This window comes from Schistocerca gregaria, chromosome 5 (genome assembly GCF_023897955.1).
Source record: "Schistocerca gregaria isolate iqSchGreg1 chromosome 5, iqSchGreg1.2, whole genome shotgun sequence".
Taxonomy (NCBI): domain Eukaryota; kingdom Metazoa; phylum Arthropoda; class Insecta; order Orthoptera; family Acrididae; genus Schistocerca; species Schistocerca gregaria.
Genome location: NC_064924.1, coordinates 381,821,439 through 381,839,416, shown reverse-complemented (window position 1 = coordinate 381,839,416; position 17,978 = coordinate 381,821,439). Strand labels below are relative to the sequence as shown.

The 17,978-nt window shown below is 42.0% G+C and overlaps 1 protein-coding gene across 2 annotated transcripts in view; it reads right to left on the bottom strand.

Annotated features, from left to right (window-relative positions):
* Positions 1-17,978, bottom strand: part of LOC126272314 (COBW domain-containing protein 1-like) — a 489,194-nt gene that overhangs the window by 93,746 nt on the left and 377,470 nt on the right. For both annotated transcript variants that reach the window (XM_049975096.1, XM_049975097.1), the window contains exons 10-11: positions 10,413-10,470; positions 4,883-4,999 (exon numbers count right to left, since the gene is read on the bottom strand). In XM_049975096.1, coding sequence (XP_049831053.1) covers positions 4,883-4,999; positions 10,413-10,470 — 175 coding nt within the window. The remainder of the gene's footprint in view (positions 1-4,882; positions 5,000-10,412; positions 10,471-17,978) is intronic.

The window sequence follows — 17,978 nt, the reverse complement described above, 5'->3', positions numbered from 1 at the left end:
CAACTCAACTATCTTTTCTAAATCGTTTGCAGTTTGTTCTGATCTTTACTACGCAGTAAACGACAACGTCATACTCAAGTAACCTATAACTGTTGCTCGGATTGTCTCCTAAACTGTTTATATAGATAAGGGACAGCAGAGGCCCTACAACACTCCTTCGGGGAACGCCAGAAATCATTTATGTTTAACTCCACGACTTTCCGTCAGTAACTACGAACTTTGACAGGAAGTCACGAATCCAGTCGCATAACTGACACGATATTCCCTAAACACGCAATCTGATTATAAGCCGCTTGTTAGGTACGGTATCGAACGCTTTCTGGTAATCTCTAAATATGGAATCAGTCTGAAATCCTAACACTCAACATTTCGTGCGACTAAAGAGCTAGTTGTGTTTCACAAGAACGGTGTTTGCTAGATCCGTGTTGACTGTGTCAGTAGACCGTTCTCTTCGAGGTAAATCATAGTGTATCAACAGAATATATGTTCCAAAATCCTGCTGCATATCGACGATAATGATATTGGCCTGTAATTTAGTGGACTGCTCCCGTTCAGTTTCCTGAACACTGGTGTGACCTGTGCAACTTTACGATCTTTGGGAATGGATCTTTCGTCGCTCGAGCGGTTCTGTATGACTGTTAATACCTAATTGGTATACAGTCTGGACCGGGAGACTTGCTTTTATTAAGTGACTTAAGTTGCTTCGCTCCTCCGAGGGTATGTACTTCTAAGTTATTCATGTTGGCAGCTGTTTTTTATTCGAATTTTGGAATATTTACATCCTTTTCTCTGATGATGGAGTTTAGGGAAAGCTATGTTTAATAACCCTGCTTTAGCAGCACTGCCGTCGATAGCATTTCCGTGCCATCGCACGAAAAAGGCATCAGAATCATCTGCATTTTCTGCCAGGTTTCGAGACAAGGTTTCGTTGTGGAAACTGTTACAAGTATCTCGCAATTTCGAGCTTCTGTAAAAGATAGCCAATTTTGAGGATTTTGCGTTCGTTTAAATTTTGCACTATTTTTTCGTTGCCTTTGCAACAATGTTCTGACCTGTTTTGTGTACGATCAGCACTCGTCGTTTGTTAATTTATTTGATAACAATCTCTCAACTGCTGTCGATACTATTACTTTCAATTCAAGCGACATCTAGTCTACACTTACAATGCTAATATGAAATGAGTGAAGACTGTCTGTCAGGAAGGCGTCACGAGAATTTTTATCTGATTTTTTGAATAAATATATTTTTGTTTATTTTTGGACGATTTGGGAGTTATGGTATTCAGTATCGCTGCGACAACCCTGTGTTCATTAATCAATGTATCCGTTTTGATGCTCTTTGTTAGCTCAGTGTTATTTGTAGCTAAGAGGTGAAGTATATTTTCCAAACCTTTTACTATTCGCGTGGGCTCATGAACTAACTGCTCGAAATAATTTTCGGAGAATGCGTGTAGCGCAATTCTGGTTGATGTTTAATTCGTACCTCCGGATTTAAACGTGTATTTTCTCCAATATATCGAAAGTAAATTTAAGACACCAACAATTACAATTGTATGAGTCGGGTACGTGTTTGAAATCAGACTCAAGTTTTCTTTGAACCTTTCAGCAGTTGTATCATCTGAGTTGGGAAATCGCTAACAGGATCCAATTATTATTTTATTCCGGTTGACAAGAATGACCTGTATCCATACTAACTCAAAGGAATTATTTACTTCTATTTCTTCATATGATAAACTACGTTTAACAGCAACAAACACACCATCACCAACTGTATTTAGCCTATCCTTTCTGAAAGCCGTTGGGTCATTCACAAAAAAGTTCGGCTGAACTTATCTCCGGCTTTAGCCAGCTTTCAGTACCTATAACGATTTGAGCATCAGGGCTTTCTATTAGCGCTGCAGTTTATATTTCTTTCTGTGTACGGATGATCTAGAATTTTCTTCTTTTTCTTATCCGTGTGTAGTAAGAATAGAGAACGACATCTTTCTCTGAGTTTGAATCTGTGCTCGACGTGCCGCGTGTAACCGTAAGGTGTAAGGGTGCGACATACTCCCTCTCCTGTACTCTCGCACGCAGCAACTGCTATTGCTCATTTCTGAGTCTCTCCCTGAGTGGAACTGTAGGGAGCTAGTTGAAGTAGATCGCCTGTCCGTTGCTTTCGCCTTCAATCACTCCGTGTGCGGACGGCCTTACAACAGAAGGGAGTGCCGCTCACCCTACTCTGCAATTAACGCCGAAGACCGCAGCGCGAGAGTTGTATTACAATTTGGAAATTTGTAGTAAGTTCTAAGAGAACAAACTGCTGAGGTCATCGGTCCCTAATCTTACGTCCTACTTAATCTAACTTACACTAACTTACGCTAAGGGCAACACGCACACCCATGCCCGAGGGAGGACTCAAACCTCCCACGGGTGAAGCCGCGCGAACCATGACAGTATGCCTAAGACCACGCGGCTATTACTCAGAGTTAAGTAACAAAGTTTATAGTCAATCGAACGTTGGCAGAAGAGTCTATTATTCTGTACTATATCAAGTGATACGTTACTGTTCAGCGACATTTACAAATATACAGAGACTGTCCTGTGGACATGGACTGTTTAAAGTTAAATATTTCATGCTGTTCAAATTATAATAAAGTGATACAATACATTGCGTCTGTGTTGAATCCACTCAGCCTTCTCCAGAAGCCAATCTAAGAACTCACCACAGCGCACACGAGTGTTTTTTCGACCAGTATAACACTGCTCATGTAAGAATTGACGGACGGGAGTCGTCACTGACACCGAAGCGAAGTTCTCATCACATATTGTAGCGGATAAAGGATAGTCGCCAGTGCCAGTACCAACCACAACGCCAATTCTGAATTAACACTTTTCACGGGCAGAGCTCTTGCTGAATGAGGTATTCGTGAACGTATCGCGAACTGCCTTTAACCTTACACCTACCTCTAGTTCCTTTCCGTGTAGGGCACGTGTCCAGGTGCAAGTCCCACAATGGCTGAAAATTTTTGTTTATCACAAATGAACAATGTAACATTTACTATTTCTACAACTGTCCATGACCACTGCGCTTCCTTGTTCTCACTGTCCAGTAGTTGAAAACCATTTGGCTTCTAGTATTTTATGTCAGAAAACTGTCAACCCAAATACTGTAACAGCCATCACATAGTGACTGTCGTATTGGGATGTAGGTGTGTTTATTTATTACAAACTGCTGAATCGCAGCGCTAAGCGTATGTGTAGTGCCACCACTGCATGAGGGAGGTGGTGCATGTAAACGTCCGCCACATCGCTCCTTCACCGGCTGCAGCCTTTGGGGTGGACAGAGCTTACTTTTTCCTTACAACCTCTTCCCTTGGCAATCAGTAAAAGTCGGACAAGAAGTGCTACACTGAGGAATAAAAATACTTCACAAAAGACCACAGAGTATACACTCCCACATAAACATCCCTACTGGTCGGAAAGAACATTATGACCACCGACCTATTATCAATATCAACCAGTCCCGGCGATAGCAGCGTCATCTGACGAGGAATGACTGCTAGTCAGACACAAGCACGGTGCACATATTGTCAGTGAGCGTGCAGTCCATGTGTAGAATGGGGACGGCAAGCTATCTATCTGGGGTTGACCGGGGCAGATTGTGATGGCCTAGGCCCTAGACCCTAGAGGCTCGGCACGATCATTTCGGAAACTGCGTGGCTTGTCGGGTGTTCGAGAAGTGCTGTGGTAAATGTCTTAAAGACGTAGCGGAACCACGATGAAACCACGTCCAGACGTTGAGGGGTTGGGCGGCCACGCCTCATTACAGATGTTGGACGTCGTAGGCTGGGCAGACTGGTAAAACAGGACAGGCCGCCAACTGTTGCGGAACTAACACCAGACTTTAATGCTGGACAGATTGCAACTGTGTTTGAATACACAGTACAGAGAACACACCTAACGATGGATCTCCGCAGCCGACGACTCATGCTTGTGCCAATCACGACATCAGTAACAACTGAGAAGGGCATGTGACCATCGGTACTGGACGTTGGCGCAGTGGCAGAGCGTTGCATCCCATTACAGACCTCATCATGCCGATGGAAGGGCAGGAATCCGTTGTCTTCCAGGCGGGCAGCTCCTTGACGCCTGTACTGTGGGACAGAGATAAGTTGGCGGCCGCTCCTGCATGCTCTGTGGAACATTCATGTGGACATCCTTGGGTACAGTAGAGCTCGTGCAAGGCACTATGACGGCCGAGGAGTATCGTGCACTGGTTGCAGAACACATACACCCATTCATGACGATCATGTTTCCCGACGACAGTGACATTTATCAACAAGATACTGCGCCATGTATAGGACTGTGTTGGAGTGGCTCGAGGAACCACAGTGGCGAGTTCCAATGTATGTGCAGGCCACCCAGTCCGCCAGATCTGAACCCGATCGAATACCTCTGGGATGTAATGGAACGTGTCGTCGGAGCTTAGCGCCCCCTTCTCCAGAATCTATGGGATTTAGGTGACTTGCGTGTGCAGATGTGGTGCCAACTGCCTCTAGCGACGTAACAAAGCCTGCTTCTACGCTATGACGCGTGGCCCATGTCATCCGTGCCAAAGGTGGACATACTGACTATAAAGGTAGTTGGTCATAAAGTTCTGGCTGATCAGTTTGTATGTTTCTCAGCGCTTACCGTCCGTTGTGTTTGGGGATTCTGGAATCTGTGTGAAGTCACGAAACCTACACAGGGCTGACAAGTAGTAGGCGATAGGCGTTTTAAAGACAAATGGCAGCTGTAATGGAGAAAACGACTAGAAACGAAAGATCTTCCTGCTGCCTGTAGTGGTACTTAGGTTATCTCTTCATTCTTGTAAGGAGTATCTGCGAGAACTGTGTCCTTACCTTCATTCTGATGATGTCAGCACCAGTAGCCTTCTCCCACAGAAGAGCTTGAACGAACGCATCCAGTGCGGAACGTTCCAAGGTAATGGGGAACTCCAGCGTCAGGGTACGGACAGACTGCAAACAAATTAAACTTGTGTAATCACTTGTTAAATCTTTCCATAATTACATTCTTTTGTAAGACGGGCTCATTCGATATTAGTGTTCTTAAATTAGGTAAAGCGGAAATAAGTTTCATTATACCAATGTCGACGTCCTCGATGAAACCATGACAAGCGGCACCCTTGTTCGTAGTTTAGCTTTACACAAACACTTCCTCCATCTACTACCAACCTCTCTGAATACAGCATTGGAACCAGTCTGTGTTGTAATTGCTGTTTCATAAGCAATGGCTACTCATCTCATATGGAGATTCACGGATGAATCTGTGTGGAGCTATCGCGCAAAATAAGGTTGTATAATTTTTCTTTGAATCTTCGAAATCACCACGGATAGACAACTGGCAACACACGCCAAACCTAATGAGAAATTCTTCGAAAGGACTATTCAATATCTCAAAGGACCACGCAACACGACCTCTGCGCTAGTAATTTAACAGCAGTGCACTCTTCCGGTTGCCACAGTCTCAGTGGTATCATGCTCTGGACATGTTCCTGTTCTGTCCACAGCATGGTGCCTTACACACTGTCTTTACTTCCTACTTATTTTTTTTTATATTTTTGATTCATCAGTCTTGTGACTGGTTTGATGTGACCCGCCATGAATTCCCCTCCTGTGCCAACTTTTTCATCTGAGGGCACCTATTACAGCGTATGTTCTCATTCATTTGCTGTCCTACCCTACAGCTTTTACCCTCTACGTCCCTCTCTGGTACCAAGGAAGTTATTCCTTGATGTCTTAACAGATGCGCTATCATCCTGCCCCTCCTTATTGGCAATGTTTCCCACATATTCCTTTCGTCGACGATTCTCACCTAGATTTCCTCGGGAACACATCTTAAACCCTTAGATTCTCTTCTGTTCCGGCTTCCCCACAGTGCTTCTAACGTACATGCTCAGAAATTTCTTCCTGAAACTAAGGCCTTCGTTTGATACTGGTAGACTTCTCTTGGCCAGGAGTGCCCTTTTTGCCAGTGCTAGTCTGCTTTTGATGTCCTCCTTTCTCTGCCTGTCACTGGTTATTTTGCTGCCCAGGTAGCAGAAGTCCTTAACTTCATCTACTTCGTGATCATCAACCTTGATGTTAAGTTTCTCGCTACTCTCATTTCTGCTACTTTCATTACTTTTGTCTTCCTTCCGCTTACTCTAAATCATATTCTGAACTCATTAGGTTATTTACTCCATTCAGCAGATCATGTAATTCTTCTTCACTTTCACTCAGGCTAGCAATCTCATCAGCGAATCTTATCATTCACATTCTTTCACCATGAATTTTAAGCTCACTCTTAGACCTTTCTTTTATTTCCGTTATTGCTTCTTCAATGTACAGACTGAACAGTAGGAGCGAAAGACTACATCCCTGTATTACATCCATTTTAATCCCAGCACTTCGTTCTTAGTCTTCCACTCTTATTGTTTGCCCTTGGCTCTTGTATATACTGTATACTACCCTTCTTTCCCTATATCTTACCCCCTATTTTTCTCAAAATTCTAACAAACTCCCATTATCCGTGTCCAAAGTACATATTGTATCAATCGTTCCCTGTGTCACGTCTCCAGATGTCTTCATTTATCATTTTCCTTGTGTGCTATTATTGAATGTCGAGCAATGTCGAACAAATCTGAAGTCACTATCGTAGGAATATCCATATTTTCAAATACGTCACTGCCGACGAAACTGCAACATCCACGAATTCTATACGCAACAAGAGGACGTCAGTTTTTCAGCTGACACCAAATGTATGAGATGCTGAGGAACTGGAAACTGTAAGAAATGCATCGTACAACGTTAAAAATTGTAGTTGCGACAAAGGCGCTTAATATGCGCCACTTTGGAATCATACTTCATCCTGCCTGCTCAAATGAGTACTACAAGATTTCTCAAACGGTACTGTTATTGTGGAGCACGTAATTGTTCGGAGTAATTGAGCGGCGAGCATTATTTGTGAGACTTTAAAAAATAATGTTATTTACTCCTTTGTATCGAAAGAATACTGGTGATAACTGAGGGTCCATCTGAATCAACTGACACCACTCCCGCTGCTTGAATGACAATATTAACAGCGTTTCTGGTCAGGTATTACGTTATTAGTGCGTTCATTCACATACAATAGCAGTTTTTGATGGCTAAACTGTGCCACCTGCATCACATGTGACACACTAGTCACTCACTCAGTACTGATCAGATACTGCAGATGTGACACACCACAGACGGATGAGGCCTGATTAGGGCAGATCCCAGAGTGGTCTGACAATAGGTCCTAGTGTATTTTCATCTTGAGTGGAATTTGGGATGTTTGGGTAACTGTGATAAAAGGCTCAAAGCAATTATTTCGCCTGTGACTGCCCTCGTGGACAATTAGGTATGTTGCTCCAGTAAATGAAAGAGTTCCAGCTGTGTCTACAAACGCGGGGACCCAGCTCATAGAACCTTAATGGTGTGCTTCTCGGTGTTCTGCTGAGTTCTTGGTTCCATTTTATGCACAGTATTTCTAAAGCCGATCCAGCCGTCTTCATCACGTGCTGTGAGTTTTGCTGTGACGTATACTAGCTGCCTGGACTTCAACCAAATTGTGAATTACTGTTCATCTCACTCCGATTATTTATAGCTTGAGTTCGATTCTCGACGACGGATACGCCCTTTAATGCTCCTTTGTTTTTCAGAAGACTTACTGATGTTCCCTCAAACGCTCATTTTCTCAGCGATTCTCAGCTCTGGTGTATGTGACAGTTGACAGTTGACGAGATCTTAACAAATGGTGTGCCCGACCACAAACTGTTCAACTTGAAACCTGTTTATGTTACGTTTTCCGACATATTTATTTCCATAGATTCCTTAATTACGCTGTTCAAGAAGCTTGGCTTTTGCACCACGGTGTCTCATCGTATTTTCATATATATGCCAAACAGTCCAAAGAATTTCAGACCAATCGCACTACACGGTCACTTTACAAATTGATAGAGAGAATGATTTTAAACTCTCCCTTACATGTTATTGATTCCTTTCTTGTACCTCAAAAATATGGATTCCGCCCTGGTAAAAGCTTCACAGGACAATTACTCGGTCTTACACAGTTCACAGAAGATGTTTTTGAAGTCTGTAAGGTGACAGGAGTGGTATTTGTAGACTTGACAGCGGCGTTAAGTCACCATAAACCACCAGTTACTATTAAATATGGTCTACAAGCTAACTAAGGATTTCAGCCTCACCAGGCTCGTCATCAGTCTTCTGCATAACCGAAGATTATCCATTTACCACCAAGGACTACCTAGCCGATGGCGGCTACAGAAAAATGGCCTTCCCCAGGGAAGTGTGTTGGCTCCAGTTCTGTTTAATATATAGACTAACGGCCATCCCCTAGTCCCCAACTGTAGGATTTTCTAGTATGCTGATGATCTAACTCTGGCAACCCACAGCACAGCTTCGATTCAATAGAAATCACCCTAAAGAGTGCTCTTTAAGACATATCAAAACTCTACAAAATAAAATAGCTTAAACCAAACCCATCAAAGACACAAGTGTGCGATTTCCTCGTGATGAAGAGGGAAAACACCCGCAAGTTAAAGATAGAAAGTTCAGGGATTAAATTGAAACAGTGTGACACTCCAAAATACCAAGAAATAACACTTGACAGATTTCTAAAGTTCAGAAACACTGCACGAATTTCAAATGAAAAGTCTCCACCAGGAACAACCTTTCAGGATCACAGTCTGGCAGTCAAGCCACAATCATCCAGACTTCTGCAATGGCATTATTCTACTCCGCTGCAGAGTATGCCTGTCCTGTTTGGTGTAAGTAACACACGCCAAAAAGGTGGATATTGCCCTAAACGACGAATGCACAATTATAACAGGCTGCCTGAAATCAAATCCAGTCAAATGGCTCTACAAGCTAGCAGGAATTTCACCACCTCCTGTTCGAAGATATATAGCAGCAAACGAAAGGAAAAAAAAAAAAAAAAAACGCATCCCATGGATGGGCAACAATCCCACTCACAACGATTAAGATGAAGGAAAATTTTCCTTAGAACATCGGAGAAGCTAACAACTACCGATGAAGAACCCAGGCTGCAACTATGGAGTACTGAGAACATCCCAACCGCCTGGTTGGAAAAGATTTTCAGAATGTTTACCTCCTGCTCATGATGAGATTGGACAGTCTGAAGTTCCTGAATAGGCTGAGGTCTGGAGTGGGCAGATCAGGGGTTAACCTGTCAAAATGGGGATACTCTGAAGAAAACAAAATCCATTTGACTGTGGGGAAGGACAGACTGTCGAACATATGTCGACTGCGTCCAGCCACATGCACAGAATATGAGTTCACCAGGCAACGGAAAATGCACTGGAAGTGGCCAAATTTTGGTAAAAATGATGTAAACTGTGGTGATCTGTTAACAATTGTATAAACTGTGTTTCATGTATGTTTCTGACATGAGAATAATAATAATAATTATTATAATTATAATAATATTTTCATTTCATAATATTCTAGGCACTGCTCGGCGATAACCGATTTTCTTCTTTCTTTTCCTATAAAATCTGCCCCCGTAATACGTGAAACATATGCATGCTGTTCATAACCTGCTTTCAGAGACATAGATTGTCTTTAACGTTACACAGATGACTTTCTGTGTAAACCGAAGGAAGCAAAATACACTGGATGCTATTTTATGGCATCAATCACGTGAAGAAAACCAGAGAGATCATTTCGTAAAACCTGATCTAATCTTTTACATGGTTATGGTTTATATATGTTACGTTTCGAGCCTACAAAACCGGTGTTGTATGTTGTTAATGATACCCTCTAGAAGCTCTCCAACCACACCTCTTCTATGAGTAAGTTTTATATTCATCTCAAAATCAGCATAGAGTAGTTTTACGGTGCTATTTCATTTCCAGTTAGAAATATTACATTCTTTCGTTAAAAAGTGATGCTTAACTATCTTCTACTATACATTTACAGGGGCCGGGATTTAAGAAGTAGAACACGTTTATTAGCTTATTATCAAAGCTTTAGTAACCTTACTTTAATAGTTACTGCATAAACGAACAAGCACTCATCGACGGAGCGAAACTAAAGTGATATTGAGAGCTCAAAGGACAACGCGAAAAAAAGATGATTGCACACTACAGTCAAAAACGAATGAATATGTAAACACTCAAATGACTTGCTTATTACGTCATTAGTGACATTTCTCAAAACCAAAAACAGAATTGAGAACAGCCCAAACAAATTCTTTGACTGGCATGGTACAACAAGTAAATGTCACTACATAAATTATACGTCAGATAACTGCACAAAAATACTTAGTCATCTGGAGAGAATTCAGATAACACAGTCTATAATTTCATGATAAAACTTCAGTACAGACCTGGTTGATGTGGGGAATTTTGCTGAATCGGTCCACAGTTTCAGCGACTTCTCGCAACCTGCAACACAGTTTACAAACGCTATAATTAGTAGATATCTTCACTTTAAAATTTTAAAACCATGTTATGTCTTCAAAAACTCTTTTAATGTTAAAAGGATTAAGCGATACAAAAGATCCGCAGCGAGTACTCTTTGACTTACTTTGAGAACTTTAAGCAGCAATACGTTGAAACTGAAGAAAAACAGTCTTAATTTTTTTTTTTTTAAAAAAAAAAGGGCGTAGCAACCTCATGATAAACATTTGAAAACAAAGTAAAAAAAGTCGTAAAACGAATCGACAATCATTGGCAGAAAAATATTTAAATGCCTACATTACTGCCGTTAATGTAACCGTTCGTTGCTATCAAAGATTTATCTTAATCGAAGGACAAGGGTTGAAAACAGGAATACTCACAGAAAGCCGATCCACCAAATTACGAGAATACAGCTATAACCATATTTTGTCCGTTCGTAATATTTCGGCTGTAAAAGCACTGGAGTGAGTCGGACAGACTCATGGTTTAGAGCTCCCGCCCGCCTTACATACCGGTAGGTCCAGCTAAGTGCATATGTGTACATGGCAATTTGTGGTCGAGGAAATTCCACAAAGGCGTCAGAGATTTATACTCCAGTGACCCTTCTGTGAATGAATATGTTTGACAAATTCTGACCGACAGAGGGGCCGTACCGTCGTCAATAAGAGTAGCAGTCGTTGTGGTCTACTGCCCGAATATTGGTTTGATACAGCTCTCCATGCTACTCTATTCCGTGAAAGCATCTTCTTCTTCTTCTTCTTCTTCTTCGAATAACTACGTCGACTTACACCCTGCTGAATATGCAGGATCTCTTCTTCTAACTCTACAAGTTTTATCCCAACACTTCCCTCCAATACGAAATTGGGGATATCTTGACGCCTCTGAATGTGTCTTCTAGTCAAGCTGTGCCACAAATTTCTTTTCTCCCAAATTATATTCAGTGCTTCCTCATTAGTTACGTGATCTACTCACCTGATCTTAAGCATTTTTCTGTAGCACAACATTTCTAAAGCTGCTCTTCCCTTATTGTCTGAATTGTATGTCGTCCATATTTCACTTACACGGCTACACTCCATACAAAAAAATTCAGGAAAAACTTCGTAACGCTTAAATGTATATTCCATGGTAGCAAATTTCTTTTCTTCAGAAACACTTTTTTTACCATTGCTAGTCTACATTTTATATCCTCTCTACTTCGGCCATCATCAGTTATTTTGTTGCCCAAACACAAAACTGATCCATTACTTTAAATGTCTCGTTTTCTAATCTAATTTCTCAGCATCACCTCATTTAATTCGATTACATTCCATTATCTGTTTTTGTTTGTTTGTTGATGTTGACCTTATATCCTCCTCTCAAGACACCTCCCATTCCGTTCAACTGCTCTTCCAAGATCTTTGCTGTCTCTGACACTGCTGAAGTGGAATGTTGCTCAGAATATTTCCATTAACAAAGATTGGGAGAGAAGACAAACACCTCAGCTAACGCGATGGCAGTAATTTTATAGATAATTCGATTGGTGGGACTCAAAGCGCAAGCTTAACAATCAGATACGAGACATATCCTGTGCAATGTAACACAGTAACAGAGACGGTCCTGCGTTAGGCTTCTTATTGAACAACTTTGCTTGAGACTTTACTCAAGTTACTAACTGGACACAGGTGGCAGAAGTTGTTCGATAAGTTGCTAGAGTCATATCTCCCTCTCCTGAATTTACATTTTGTAACCAGCAACAGATGTCAATGCAAGTTTTCTTCTTCTTTTTTTTTTTCAGAAATTGTGTGTCTAATATAGACACAAATCGTGACCTCCGACTAGTACCAAGTTGCACTAGTGCACCCAAATAGTTGCCATCACATCATTGTTCTAATTTACTCCCAAGGCTACATTAATATCTAGGAAAACAAACCTGAGATCATATATAAACTGTTAAATATTTTATTGAATAATCATTTACTAAGAGAGACTTACAGGTTTGTAATGTTCTGATAAGTGTGTGCACAATAAAATTTAGCAGTGGCCTAAAGTCAATGATTCACGGGAAATAAAAGTAATCAGAATGTATCTCTATTCCATTCCTACAGCTGATGCACGTGTTAGATACTTAATTATCACTGAATCAGTATTTGATAAAGCGACAAGCATCTAACATTTAATCTGAGGTTATGTATATACATACATGCAATATAACACACACAAGAAGAAACAGAACTGGGAATATGATGTACAATCATTTAATTCAAGCCACATACCAAACATACGTGTCATTACCTCAAGCATTTCAGTTTACATGACAAAAACCCATTCTATCTAAAATAAGTTAACACTCTGATCTCACAGGATTCACTAAATTTCATGTCAAGAGGGGATCTGTATGTTAGGTAAATGTTATTTCTGTCAGAACTGTCGCATTCCGGCAGAAGCCTATCACAAGCTTTGACCAAGGAAGTGACCTGCGTGGCGCTATCAGGACGTTGACGACTATGTGGGCTGAGGTCTACTAAGTTAATCTTTAACGAAGTAAGACAAAAGAAGTCTCCTAGGATGCTTCGCACAGGTGATTTTTGAATGGAAAGGAGAATTTGCTCGCTTCGTAAAGAAAGTGAATAAGTGTTTAACCAATTTACGATTCAATTTAAGAACGATTTATATCCCAATAGTTCAGTCTTATATGGAGAGCGACCTAAGAGTGGCTTCATATCTTTGAAAATTAATGAGTACACCCTATCACTTTATATGTCACCTCATTTCCAGAACTCCCGGTTCCTGTGTTCTACCTTTCGTTATCAGCGACAAGTGCTCTGCTTGCAACTCGTTTCGACATTGCACAATCAAATACTTTAACAACAACGGGAGACAACCCCGAGAAAGCTTCATGCTCTAGCATACAGAAATTATCAACTACTAGCTGACAAACCCGGCATTTCCCAGGTCAGAATATACGGTGTGTTAGAAGGCACGGGTACCATTATACTGTACATATGAGATGCGTACAGACGTATATCTCATTGATGATACTGTGAATTCAGCTATTCTGTTGGTAAGGTAGTTTGGTTGTATTGCGTGAGTGTGGTGGGAAAAAATTCGCAAAATGTGGAGCAATAAACACTCTTAGGTACAGTTAAATGATATATGACTTACGAACTTTACCTTCCATGTAAAAAGCTTTTTACTTGTTCACTCACAACGCAATATGAAAGTGAGTCCTCAAAGTATTTCATCCACACTGTGGTGGGTAGAAATGGGTGATTGTGGGTGGTAAATATCTTAACGCTCAGTTCTCTTAGAAAAATTTATATTATCTATAAGCTTTGAACTTTACCGTATTAGTGAATCTACTCGCTTATAGACTCCTCATCTTGTTCCATCCAAATTGGCATTAACATTACGTTACGAACACATATTTAACCACGGGTAACAACAAGTGGCTCATCTGAAGTAATTGACGAAAACACATACAATTACGAAAAGGATTATACTCACGAAGAATAAGCGAAATGTTTATCCGAAATTACTGTAGAATACCGTTTGATCTCTACCCATCTGGATATTTTTCTTTGTGTCTCTGTTGACAGCCAGTAAAGTGGTTTGACGAAAACGGTTACAAGTCGTTATTAATGTCTTAATGACGAAACCGCGTTAGCATCGCATTATGTCCTACGAACGAAACAATAAACGCATTTTCACATGTACGGTAAAGTTCGCAAGCCACAGAGTGTACACCGAGTCATGGGATATGGGTCGGCACATATACAGACGGCGGTAGTACCGCATACACGATGTATAGAACGTCAGTGCATTGCCGGAGCTGTTATTTATACCCAGGTGTGCACGTGAAACGGTTCCGACGTCATTATGGCCGCACGACGGGAATTAACCGATTTTTAACGCAGAATGGTAGTTTGAACTAGAGGCATGGGACATTCAGTTTGAGAAACTGTTAGGAAATTCAGTATCCCGACATCTACAGTGTAAAGAGTGTGCCGATAATACCAGATTTCAGGCATTATCTCTCAACATGGACAACGCAGTAGCCGACGGACTCCATGTAACGACTGAGAACAGTGACGTTTACTTAAAGAGTTGTCAGAGCTAACAGACAAGCAACACTGCGTGAAATAACCGCAGAAATCAATGAGGGAAGTACGACGAAAGTATCCGCTAGGGCAGTGTGGCGAAATTTAGCGTTAATGGGCTATGCAAAAAACGATCAACGTGAATGCCTTTGCTAACAGCATGATATCACCTACAGAGCGTCTAATGGTCTCGTGACCGTATCGATTGGACGTCAGATGAGTCCCGATTTCAGTTGGTAAGAGATGATGGAAGCGTTCGAGTGTGGTGAAGCCTCAACGAATCCAAGGAACCCAGGCTCTCAGCAAGGCACTGAACAAGCTGGTGGTGGCTCCATAATTGTGTGGCCTGTGTTTTAGTGAAACAAACTGGGTCCTCTGGATCATGTTCGGCTACTTGGAGATCATCTGCAGCCCAAACTATGAAGGAGCTTTTATGGATGACAATGTGCCACGTCACCAGGTCACAGCTGTTCGCGACTGGTTTGAAGAATGGCGAATGATTTTGCATGCAGTTCGCACGACATGAATCCCATCGAAAATTTATAGGACATAATCGATAGGTCAGTTCGTGCAAAATATCCTGCTCCGGCTATAGAGGAAGCATAGCTCAGTATTTCCACAGGAGTCTTCCAGCGACTTCTTGAGTCGATGACAAGTCGAATTGCTGCACTAAGCTGGGTCCGATACGATATTAGAAGGTATCCCATGAGTACTGTCACCTCAGTGTATAGCCTTTCCTACGAGTAATTCACTACTCCATATTTCGCGTATTTCCGTTCGCCACACTCACCCACTGCCACGTACAGCGACCAGAATCAATTACGAGTACTAACAACATGAGAGCAAGGGCTATCTACCATCATAACCACGAATGTGGTGGCAGCACGTGGTCATGAAGGAAAGTCTATCATTACGTACACACACAAGCCTTCTATATATAGATATAGAAGATTACTAGTTGCGATTACAATAGGAGACAAATGCGAGACAATCTTTGTTACTCTTTATGTCCTGATACACTGCACATATCAACTATTACTCGTTGCTAATACAACACCCAAACTCTATAGAACTTGTAATTTTCGAACAGGCAGGAAAGTCAAGATTACAAATATTGGTGGATACTTGTAGGAACTTAGTTGTTCTCTCTCAAATATGTACACACTTTTTGTAATTATTACTGCATGAACATCGAAGTGTCACTTTAAAGTAACTGCTCCCGGGGGCTGGTCTGTTGTACTGCTACTAGTTTCTTCCTAGTAATTAGTCCTAAGTCACACTCCACACTGACTTGGCCCCACCCGCTAGCCCTTTACATACTGCTTTTTCAGAGACTTTCGCGTTTTTCCAACAGAGACGTTATCCCCTGAATCTTCCGAAAGTATTCCCAAAGATTCTTCCACAACCTTATAGAAGGTTTTGTTTCTCAGCTCGTTGTGAACAAGTCTGATCTCATACGGAGCACTGGGCAACTTTGCGGCAAATGATTCGCGGGAAGTAAGTAGTAGTACAGCTCACGATCCACACAAGCAGCTTGTTTCGGTTTATTCATACTTATGTTTATTTATACTTATGTGGTTCAGACTGCGTGAAACTACAAGATATACACAGAATAATACAGACATCAGCGGACGGAACGTCTCTAGCTTTTAACTCATATTACAGATGGTCGGTACTGAAGTGGCAAACGTCAATAAGGTAATTAAACTCTTGCCATGCATGTTCCAATACGACAAGGTAAATATCACCAACATTATTAATTGACGTTCCTTGCATATTAAGTGGCAGTGGAGTCAGGAGCACAGAATCTTTGACACAGTCCCATAAGAAGAAATCACACGCAGTTAAGGCAGGTGACACAGCAAAGAGGAGAGTTATGACGGCAAGCATGTCCGGTCCAATGCTAAGGCCATTCGGCATACAGATAATCACGGATGTGTTGAATAACGTGTGGTGAAGCACCGTCTTTTTGCAAATTGAAATCTCCAAAGTTTTGGTGTAATTGTAGCAAAACCATATCCAGCTACATGAAAGCAATCAGTTTTCTCCGTAAAGAAAAATGGTCCACACACGATTTTAGAGGACGTGACACAAAGGATACAAAGTAAGGTGAATCACGAATTTGTTCCAGATTCTCGTGTGGATACTCTGTACCCCAAACACGCGCGTTTTGAGGATTGACCTTTCCTGACACACAAAACGTGGCTTATACACTGAAAACCAACTTCTATGAAAAACCATCTGCTACCTTTTGCCACAGTACTCCACGAAGTTAATTGTTCCCAGTAGACAGCGCTTCTGACAGCTGCAGCCCGAAAGGTTTTATACACAGAAGTAGGATACGCCCGACAGCTGACTATGGTATCTGCAGTTCTCTGCTCGCACCTATTATCCACTTCTCCTGACGAATGATCCCCACAAATGCTCCATCTTCTCTACTGACGGAACTCGCCAACCTGTTTTCTTCCCACCACATAGGCAGCCAGTCTCATGAAATGGATTCTGCCACCCACGGACTGTTCTGCCTAGTGAAACTTTCACCTGATATTTGGTGCGAAACCGTCAATTAATTTGGTGCGAAACCGTCAATGAAGCGTCACAATTGACAAACATTTAGCGGAATCAAAGAGATAAAATGCGCGCATCGCACTGTTATACGCCAAGTACTGTTACCCCTGCGCCCTGGTGATGCGCTCTGTAACTACACTATGGCATGTATAGCGAATCGAAACTTGGAGAGAGACTGTCTGCTGGCGTGTGTCACTTCTTTTGGAAATCTGTTAAGTACTTTCCATTGACCCTGTATTTCGATTCTTCCTTAGGTTTATCAACACGTCATCCTTGAAGTATCATAGACCGATAACCCTGCCACCGGCCGAACGCCCTTGCCGCCGCGATATGTGTTGGCGGGCGACACGTACAAAGCCCTGTCTCAGTCCCAGTCTTCGGTCATAGTCAGCCTTTCGTCACAGGGTTATCTGGTAAGCGTGATAGCGTTACGGAGATGTTTAGCAAACTCAAGTGGCAGACTCTGCAAGAGAGGCGCTCTGAATCGCGGTGTAGCTTGTTGTCCAGGTTTCGAGAGGGTGCGTTTCTGGATGAGGTATCGAATATATTGCTTCCCCCTACTTATACCTGCCGAGGAGATCACGAATGTGAAATTAGAGAGATTCGAGCGATCACGGAGGCTTTCCGGCAGTCGTTCTTCCCGCGAACCATACGCGACTGGAACCGGAAAGGGAGGTAATGACAGTGGCACGTATAGTGCCCTCCGCCACACACCCTTGGATGGCTTTCGGAGTACAAATGTAGATGCAGATGTAGTAGCAGAAGCCTCACACTGCATGACGCTCTTTCGCTTCTTGTAATAGCTGGACTTCATTGTTGTTTCTTATTTTGTAAAGTTTCTTAGGAACG